This window comes from Budorcas taxicolor, chromosome 2, assembly GCF_023091745.1.
Source record: "Budorcas taxicolor isolate Tak-1 chromosome 2, Takin1.1, whole genome shotgun sequence".
Taxonomy (NCBI): Eukaryota; Metazoa; Chordata; class Mammalia; order Artiodactyla; family Bovidae; genus Budorcas; species Budorcas taxicolor.
In genome coordinates, this window is record NC_068911.1 from 8,885,059 (window position 1) to 8,895,789 (window position 10,731).

A 10,731-nucleotide genomic window follows, 5' to 3' on the forward strand; every position below is an offset into this window, starting at 1 on the left:
AGTCAGCTCTTCGCATTATAATGGGATGGGCTTCATCCAATCAGTTGAAGGCCTTAAGAGCAAAGCCTGAGGATTCTGAGAAAGAAGGAATTCTCCTTCTCCAGACTGCAATACACAAATCCTTTCTGAGCTTCCGGTCTCCTGCCCTGTGAAACTTCGGCTTGACACTGTGATATCAGCCTGAACTTCCAGCCTGCCATCTTGTCCCACAGATTTTGGACTTGTACAGTTCATATGAGCCAATTCCTCAAAATAAATTTCCATCTCTGTTTCTGGAGCTATAGATAAACACCCTATTGTTCTGTTTCTCTGAGAATCCTGACTAATGCAAACAATTTCTCCAGAAACCAGCTCCTGGGAGGGCTGGGGCTGGGAGTTGGGCAAGAATGGAGTTGGAAAGGAGGCTGTGGGTGGATTGACCCCTGTGGATTTGGGCTATCGTCCCTTCCAAAGCTCAGCTGGGAGGGTGTGGATCAGGGTCAGCAGATGATGGCTTGTGAGCCAAATCCTTTGCAGGCCACTGTGTGCAGCCCATGGAGTTAAGATGGGGTTTTGCACGTTTCAAGGGCTGTCAAAACAATCAGTCAAAAAGAATATGTGATAGAGATTGTCCATGGCCCACAGTGCCTAAAACATTTATTATTTGGCCTTTTACAGAAACAAATCTGGAGACCCTGCTATGGATTATTACCCATTAATGTCCAAGATAACTATTTTAAATGCTTATTCCTTTATTTTATTTTGGGGTCTTCACTGCTGCGTGGGCTTTTCCCTAGTTGCAGAGAGCAGGAGCTACTCTAGTTGAGGCATGAGGGCTTCTCATTGCAGGGACTGCTCTTGTTGCGGAGCAAGGGATCTTGGGCTCTTGGGCTTCAGTACTGTGGCTCCTGGACTCTGGAGCACAGGCTCAATAGTTGTGGAACACGGGCTTAGTTGCTCCAAGGCATGTGGGATCTTCCGAACCAGGAATCGACACCATGTCTCCTGGATTGGCAGGCGGATTCTTTACCAGGGAAGCCCCAGTGTTCAATATACATAGTTTTGTTGGTTACAGTCTGATCACAGCTGCTCTGTGGGGGAACTGAGAGATATATGGGGTCAAAGAAAAAGTGTGTCTTCTCCAGGAGTCAGAGAGATGAGAGCTGTGGAGAATACTGTCAGGAAGGGGAGCCAGGGCATGGTCATCTCATAAGACACAGATGTGGTCAGAAGGCCAGAGGGGAAAAAACTGAGAAATTCACCTGAGTCATGAGAAGCAGTCCTTGGGGAACACACAGAAATGACAGGTGAATAATACGAGGGGAACTGGGTCCCTATATTGGTAAAGCAGGCTCTAGGTAAATCTCATTTGGGGGTGTTTAATGAAATTAATGGACTTCATTGGGGAACTTCTGAACTTTTAAAAAACTGTTTATTGAATTTGTTACAATGTTGCTTCTGTTTTATGTTCTGATGTTTTGGCCTGCAGGCATGTGGGTGGGGTCTTAGCTCTATGAGCAAGGATCAAACCTGCACCCCCTATATTGGAAGGCAAAATCTTAACCACTGGACCACCAGGGAAGTCCCTGAATTTACCTTTTTTGTGAATGGAAGATCAGAATTATTCAACACGAAAACCAAGTTGGTAAAGTGAGGGGGTTGATGGGCAAGGACTCGAAGCCAAATTGTTTGGCGGGTCGCGTGTCATCCAGGCTCTGCAGAAATATTCAGACATATTTCTGCTCCAGGAATAAGGATCTCTTTCGAATGATGAGATCCTCTTATTCATCACAGAAATACAGCTTAAATGCTAGGATATAACAAGACCACACTTTCTGAAGAAGCCTAAAATAAAGAGTCCTTTCCAACTTGAATATAGAAACTTTTAGGGAGAATGATGCTTGTTTATAATATTGTACTATTTATAGAATATTATTTATTAATTTAGTATATGTTCATTTCTTAAACTGCATGTTATAATGTATATATATAGCAACTTATTAATTTGAAAATATTGGATTTCCCACTCTCTGATTTCATGAAACTGATTTGTCCAAATGCTTTCCTGAATCTTTGACACCAGTGGCTTTATTATTACTGAAATCCTCCTCTTAAACACACACACACCCATACCTTTCTATTTCAGAACATTTTAAACTTGTATCACATCAAGAGAACAGTACAATGAAACCTCAAGTACGCTCCAGTCATTAACAGCGCCTGGACAACCTCATTTTCTTTGTGTTCACCCTGTTCATCTCTCACATATCATCTTTTTCTCTTTTAAAAATTGAGATAAGGACTTCCCTGGTGGTCCAAAGGTTAAGAGAGCGCCTGTCAATGCAGCGGACACAGGCTTGATCCCTGGTCCAGGAAGGTTCCACATGCCGTGGGGCAAGCAGGCCCACGTCCTGCAGTTAATGAGCCCATGTACCCTAGAGCCCGGGTTCTGAAGCAAGAGAAACCACTGAAGTGAACACCGCCTCGCCTGAGCACCACCCCGCTTGCCACACTTGGGAAGCTCACACATAGCACCAAAGACCTGCTGCTGCTGCTGCCGCCACGTCCCTTCAGTCGTGCCCAACAATTAGCGACCCCATGGACTGCAGCCTCCAGGCTCCTGCATCCATGGGACTTTCCAGGCAAGAGTACTGGAGTGGGGTGCCATTGCCTCCTCTGACCAAAGACCTAGCACAGCCATAAATAAATATCTTAGAAATTGAGGTAAAGATTACATAAGATTAACCATTGTGAAGTGTATACAATTCAGTGGCTTTGAGCATATTCACAAGGTACAACCATGTGCTCTAACTTCAAAATGTTTTCATCAGCCCCAGATAAACTCCTTACTCCCATTAAGCAGTTTCACCATTAACCACTAACCTGCTGTCTCTTTGGGTTTACTTTTCTGAATATTTCATACAATATGTGATCTTTTGTGTTTCGCTTCTTTATGTCTTTAATAAACAAGGCTTTGGGGATAATATAATTATAATGACAGTCTCCATTATGATATAGTCATAATGACTATTACAAAATCCTTCAAAATCAACAAGTTTTTAGAATCTCCTAAGACCCAATCTGGGTTCAGTTTTCCCAGTTATCTCAAAAATATCTTTTTATCATTGATTCATTCCAGTGAGACCCCTGAATAGGCCCACACAGTACACTCAGTTGCAATGCTTCTTAGATCTCTCTCTTTCTTATAATATTTCATCTTCATGTAGTCCCATTTATTATAGAAAATAATATACTAAGAATACTACTTCCCCCACTCTTACATTTCATGCAACAATTTTATTCCAACACAGCAATGCTTCTTAAGTCTCTTTTACTCTCTCTCTCTCTCTTACAATCCTTAATTTCCATGTAGTTGCACTCTTCACAGGAAAGAATATACTGATCAAGAATACTGCTTCCCTCACTTTCACATTTCATGCAACAGTTTTATTCCAACATGTGTATATCTAGAGCAGTATTTTGAATCATTCAGGAGGGTAGCCGCAGTACAGCCACAGCACATACATATTGAGGATGTCTCGGGGTTTTACTAGAGCACTTTTGGAAACTGTGTATGATGTCATCGTTGGAAATCTTATCACAAGCCAGAAGCAACCATCTGTGACATCTACAAAACTTCCATATTGTTTATTTTTTGCAATATTTTTATCGCTAAGTACTGTATTGCTTTTGTCCTCCCTTGTATTATGGAATATTTTTTTGAATATTTTAAACATATGCAAAAATAGAACAGCATAGTGAGTTTTCATTTACTCACCACCCAGCTCAACAATCATCAGTTTATGACATCAAACTTCATATGTGTGTCTTTCCATTTCACCCCCTCTCCAGTCTGTAGTGTCTTGAGGCCATTCCCAGACATCATATCATTTCAGCTGTAAATATTATGTAAAAAATGTAAGGACTCTCTTTAAAAGAACACCTATAATACCATTATAGCTAAAAAATTATTAATTCATTAATGTTACTAAATGTCCAGTCCATGTCCAATTTATCCAGTTACTCCATAATATTTTTTTTAACAGTTGGTTTATCAACATTTTAACAAGGTACATACATAAGTGGTTGATATGTCTTTTTTGGGAGAAGTAAAGATTTTTTAAAATTAATCTTTATTAGAATATAGTTGATTGACAGTGTGTGTTAGTTTCTGCTGTACAGCAACGTGAATCAGTTATGCATATACATATATCCACTCTTTCTTAGATTCTATTCCCATGTAGGTCGTTACGGAGTATTGAGTAGAGTTTCCTGTGCTATACAGTAGGTTCTTGTTAAATATCTATTTCATATATACTGTGTATATGTCAATCCCATCATCCTAATTTATTCCTCCCCACCTTTCCCCTTCATAACCTCAAGTCTGTTTTCTACATCTGTGTCTCCATTTCTGTTTTGTAAATAGGCCCATTAGTACCATTTTTTTTTTAAGATTCCACATATAAGCAATATCGTATGATATTTGTCTTTCTCTGACTTAGCATGACAATCTCTAGGTCTGTTCATGTCTCTGCAAATAATTAATGATTCCTGAATGTCATCAGATGGCCAGTCTGTGTGTCAGATTTCCCCAGTTACCCCTTAATCTATATGCATCTATGCATACATCTTTTACAGTTGGTTTATTTTAATCATTTGGTTTATTTCAAGGTCCACACATCGCAGTGGTGATGTGTCTTTTAAGTCTCTACTTCGGCCAACTACTGTTTGGCCTCCCTCCATCTATATTTTTTCCCTTGGAGTTTGTTGCTCGAAGAGACTGGGTTGTGGACCCTGTAAAGCTCCTACACGGCAGATGGACTGCCTGGGGCACTATTCATATTTAATGTGTCCCTCTGTCCCCTCTAGTTCCAGGAAACCTATGATCGGTGGCTTAGTCTGTTTCAGCTTTAAGTGTTTTGCAAAGACTACTTCCTGGGGTCACTGCGACCTTCCATTAGGAGGAATCTCATGCCGCTGTCTTTCTCTCTCTTTGTGATATCGAACGAAATGATCTTTGCCTGGATCCATTATTTCATTAGGAGGTTGAAAAATGGAACATTACGATCTCATCATTTCTTTCTTATTTATTAGTTGAAATTCATGGAGAGGAAGGTTCCCTTGGCAACTACTAGGTTGCCCTGGATACAGTTTGCACAGGAAAGCCAGATTAATTACTTGATTTGTTTTTTGTTTTTTTTTTTCCTTTAGTTTTCTGGGTGAGTTGTTTCCTTAGCATCCCTTAAATGACTGTTAGGGGTTGAATTGTATCCCACTGCCCAAAGGATATGTTCAAGTTTTAACCCCCCAAACCTTGTAATGTGAGCTGTTTTGAAAATAAAGTGAAAATAAAACTCACTCAGTCATGTCTGACTGTTTGCAGTCCATGAAATTCTCCAGGCCAGAATACTGGAGTGGGTAGCCCTTCCCTTCTCTAGGGGATCTTCCCAACCCAGGGATTGAACCCAGGTCTCCAGCACAGCAGGTGGATTATTTACCAGCTGAGCCACAAGGGAAGCCCTTTGTGGAAATAAGGTTGTTGCTAACCCTAGGACAAGCCCTTAATCCAATAGGACTGGGGTCCTCATGGGAAGGGGAGACGATGGCCATGTGGCGATGGAAGCAAAGTGGCCCTCCCACAACCCGAGGGGTACCAAGGAGTGCCAGCAGACACCAGAAGCTGGAAGAGGCAAGGAAGGGTTCCTCCCTACAGGCTTCAGTTGGAGTGCGGACCTGCTAACACTTTCATTTTGGACAACTGGCCTCCAGAACAACGAGACCAAACATTCCTCTTGTTTCGAGCCTCCCAGTTTGTGACACTTTGTTACGGCAACTCCAAGAAACTAATAGAGTAACTGATGAAGTTTCACTTTTCTTAGGTTATTTGTTTATTTTATTTCAGTTTTGGCTGTGCTGGGTCCTCAGTGCCGTGTGGGCTTTCCTGTAGTTGCGGAGGGTGGAGGCTGCTCTCTAGTTGCGGCGTGAGGGCTCTTTGCGGCGGCTTCTCGTGTTGCAGAGCACGGCCTCTGGGGCTCGCGGGCTTCGGCATTTGGGGCACGTGGCTCAGTAGCTGCAGCTCCTGGGCTCTAGCGCACAGGCTCAGCAGTTGCGGCGCACGGGCTTGCATGCTCCGTGGCACGTGGGATCTTCCTGGATCAGGGATTGAACCTGTGTCCCCTACACTGGCAGGCAGATTCTTTACCACTGAGCCGCCAGGGAAGCCTGAAGCTTTATTTTTTAAGTGCCTCTGTGAACTCACAAATTTGACCATATTTTTTGTTTTAATCCATAGCAGTTCATAACTTTTGTGGCATTTCGAATTGTCCAGTCTTTAGTCATTGATGCCCTCTTCACCTTGATGCCTTCTCCCCTTTAGCACAATTGCAGTCATCTTTGCTTTTTTGCTTATCTTGGATATTTCCAATCTCAGAACTGAAATAAGTCATTTTCTTCAAAGTTCTCTGGTTTCTTTAGTGGGGAATAGTATTTAGAGACCACATTCTGGGCCTCCTAGGATTGCTCATTGCTACCATAAGTGGTCATTGTTCTGGGCCTTTTCAGTGGACAGAGCTAAGAAATATGAATTTATTTTTCTTTTTTCTTTATCAAAGAATAAAATCTTTACTGATAGAGCAGTTGGTCTTATGATTTTCCTAGTACCACACATATTTCAAAAAATACGTACAGACCGCTATCATTATTATTGTTATCAACTTCAGATATGCAGAGGATACCACTCTAAGGGCAGAAAGCAAAGAAGAACTAAAGAGCCTCATGATGAGGGTGAAAGAGGAGAGTGAAAATGCTGGTTTGAAACTCAATATTCAAAAAATGAAGATGATGGCCACTGGTTCCATCACTTCACAGCAAATAGATGGGGGAAAAGTGGAAACAGTGATAGATTTCATTTTCTTGGGCTCCAAAACCACTGTGGATGGTGACTGCAGCCACGAAATTAAAAGATGCTTGCTCCTTGGAAGAAAAGCTATGACAAACCTGGAAGTATATTAAAAAGCAGAGATATCACTTTGCCAACAGAGGTCTGTATAGTCAAAGCTGTGGTTTTTCCAGTAATCATGTACTGATGTGAGAGTTAGACGTAGAGAAGGCTGAGCACTGAAGAAATGATACACTGAAACATGTATAATGTCTCAAACTGTGGTGCTGCAGAAGACTCTTGAGAGCCCCTTGGACAGCAAGAAGATCAAACCAGTCAATCCTAAAGGAAGTCAACCCTGAATATTCATTGGTAGGGTGAATGATGTTGAAGCTGAAGTTCCAATACTTTGGCCACTTGATATGAAGAGCTGACTCACTGGAAAAGACCCTGATGCTGGGAAAGATTGAGGGCAAGAGGAGAAGGGGGTGACAGAAGATGAGATGATTGGATGGCATCACCGACTCAATGGACATGAGTTTGAGCAAACTCCAGAAGACAGTGAAGGACACGGAAGCCTAGCAGGCTGCAGTCCTTGGAGTCAAAAAGAGTCAGACACGACTTAGCACCTGAATAACTATTCAATTGCATGGGTATTTGTTGTTATTTAGTCACTAAGTCATGTCTGACTCTTTGTGACCCCATGGACTATAGCCCACCAGGCTCCTCTGTTTATGGGATTTCCCAGGCAAGAATACTGGAGTGGCTTGCCATTTTCTCCTCCATGGGATCTTTCTGACCCAGGGATCGTGTCTGCGTCTCTTCCTTGGCAGAAGGGTTCTTTACCACTGAGCCACATGGGAATCCCTACTGCATTTTATTTAACTATTCATCAGTTGATAGATGTTGGGTTGTTTCCACTTTGGAGCTATTATAAATAATGCTCTAAACATTATGTCAAAGTTTTGTGTTGATGTATGTCTTCATTTCTCTTAGTTATATACCTTAGAGAAAAATTGCTGGGTTGTATGCTTGACCTTTTGAAGAACTGCCAGACTATTTTCCGAAATGGCTGTGCCATTTTACATTCCTACCAGCACTGCATGAAGGTTCAAAATTTTCCACATCCCCATAACACCTATTTTTATCTGTGTTTTTGATTAGAACCATTACAGTCAGTATAAAGTGCTATCTCATTGTGGTATGAATTGCATTTCTCTCATGACTAACAATGTTGGGTATCTTTCCACATGCTTCTAGGTCATTTCAGTACCTTATTTGGAAAAACATCTGTTCAGATCCTGCCAGGAGCCAGCATGGGGAACCCTGCCCATGGCAAAGGTCATGAGGAAGGGGCCTGACATGCAAAGGCGGGATCAGGCCTCGTGGGGCCCCCTGGAACTTCTCGAGCATCTACCCCCAAACCAGAATCTGTCTGTCTTATCATTTCATGACTTTCACCGACTCCTCTAACAGTAACAGGGGGCTATCCCTGACCAACTTTCTCTGGAAAAGGTTAACTTAGAGCTCCAGTTACTAGTCTCCTGCATAAAAAAGGAGTGTCTCAGCTCAAACCCCTCTGATGGCTCTCTGACTTGCCTGACAGTTTCCCCCGGACTTTTACAACTACACATGTGATTGTTTACAGCCCCTCAACTGTGAGAGGCATGGGAAGCCTAAAACATAGAGCCTTTCAAAGAGTTAAAAGCTGTTAGAATAGTGTTGGTGTAAGATTTCACTGTTGAGCCAATGCTTGCTGCCAAGTTCCCATATCCCTTATCCACTGTGCACCTGGGAATGCATTAGTTAACATAGTTGGAATGTAAGAAAAACAAGTGTAGCCTTGAAATTAACCACATCAGATCTTTGAGCTAATTGGTTCTTTCTTGTAACTCACTGCACCTTTACTCTGTGAGAAATGTAACTCTGTTTGGCATTTTCTGAGGCTGACATAGATTAGAAATAAAAAGAAAAAAACACTTTGAGGGAAAATAAGTTTTCTAGTTGAACAGCCTTTATCAAAAGAGGGTCATAAAATGTTCACAGGCCTCCAAGGCCAGAAGATAATGTACACAACATCATTTGTGGGAAAGTTTTGCAGAAAAAAATCCTGGTTTCGATAAGGGCAAAACTGCTGGAATGTTTGGGCTGACTCTGTATGACCTTGAATCTTTCATTTTCCTCTGTGTACAAGTTAAGGTATAAAAGTCCTTTTTGAAAATAAAAGTTAAGGGGCCTCGCTCGAAGAGGCTTGGTCACCCCATGTCTCTCTCTCTTTTTTCTGTCTTTCTCTCTCTTACTCTCTCTTTCAGGCTAGTTCCCATCTGGAACACAGAGGTCCACCATGTCTACTTATTTGCCTGGGTTTCTAAGACCTGAATGGGAAGGCGCCCTGCGTCTCCACTCCCTCAGGAGACCGGGAGGGCACCTGTGGCCTTACACAGACAGTGCAAGTTTCTTGTCTCGAGACTTTACTGACCTTCTGTGTAAACCAAGGGACATCAGCCTCTTTCTCTCCTCTATTTTCTTATCTGCAACATTCTTTCTCTCTCTCTCTCTCTAAATCATTCTCTTCGCGGACGCCATCATATTTCGGATACCCTGGATCCAAGCCGGGGCAGGACCCCGGCAAGATACTTTGTCTATTTTTAATCAGGTTATTTGTCTCTTTATTATTGAGTTATAAAAGTTCTTTACATATTTGATGTACAAGTCCCTTATCAGATGTATGATTCACAAATATTTTATCCTTTTCTGTGAGTTGTCTTTTCACTTTCTTTCTTTTTTTTTTTTTTTTGAGTAGTTTTTTTTTTTTTTTAATTTAATAAAGTTTTATTTTTCAAAATGTACAGCTGGTGGGACCTGTTCATGCATCTTCACCAGCAGCTGGGGCATCTCCACCCTTGGTGTTTCTGGTGTAAATCACTTGAGCTCTGTGCTTTGAAACCAGTTTAATAAGTCCTTTACTAAGGAGTTCCTGAAGGGCTGCTCTGGCCAGGGAACCACGAATCTTCAGTCTCTCAGAGACCACAGCTGGAGTTATAAGCTTATAGTTGGGAACTTCTTTACAGAGTTTGTCATATGTTGCTTTGTCAAACAAGACTAGGTTATTGAGCTTGTCCCGAACTTTGTCTTTGGACCACTTCTTCTTTTTGGCCTTGCCCCCAGATTTGTTCACTGGATCTTTGTCTTTCTTGGCCGACTTTCCGGCATCTTTCTTCTTCTTGTCGTCCTTGGGTGGCATAGCGAAGCCCAGAGAGCAGCTGCAACCACTGCTGCCTCGCTAAGATGTCGGACAAAAAAAGTTTTTTGAGTAGTTTTATTCATTTGTTTGTTTTCTTAGTATATATATTTTATTGAAGTATGTTTCAGGGACACAGCAAGGCAATTCAGTTATACACACACACATACTTTATTTTTCAGATTATTTTCCTTTATAGGTTATTACAAGATATTGACTATAGTTCCCTGGTCTTTTCACGTTCTTGATCGTGTTCTTCACAGCACAAACTTTTAAATGTTCATGAAGTTCAATCTATCTGTTTTCTCTTTGGTGGCTTGTGCCTTTTTAAATATAATTTTGTTTATTTATTTTTGGCTGTGCTGCATCTTTGCTGCACAGGCTTGTCTCTCGTTGCGGCAAGCAGGGGCTACGCGCTCGTTGCGGTGCTCAGGCTCATTGCGGTGGCTTCTGGGGTGGTAGGGCGCAGGCTCTAGGCTAAGTGGGCTTCAATAGTGGTAGCACGTGGGCTTCAGTAGCGGTAGCACGTGGGCTCGGGAATTGCAGCTCCTGGGCTCTAGGGCACAGGCTCAGTGGCTGTGGCCCCTATGGCATATGGGGTCTTCCCAGATCAAGGACTGGACCATGGAACCGG

General features: G+C 42.1%; 1 protein-coding gene across 1 annotated transcript; it reads right to left on the bottom strand.

The window, feature by feature from the left end:
- Positions 1–9,663: 9,663 nt before the first annotated feature.
- Positions 9,664–10,147, bottom strand: LOC128043225 (40S ribosomal protein S25-like). Its single transcript, XM_052635518.1, has one exon. It carries the CDS (start codon positions 10,098–10,100, stop codon positions 9,723–9,725), a length of 378 nt encoding a protein of 125 aa, XP_052491478.1. The 5' UTR covers positions 10,101–10,147; the 3' UTR covers positions 9,664–9,722.
- Between the last annotated feature and the right edge of the window lie 584 nt (positions 10,148–10,731).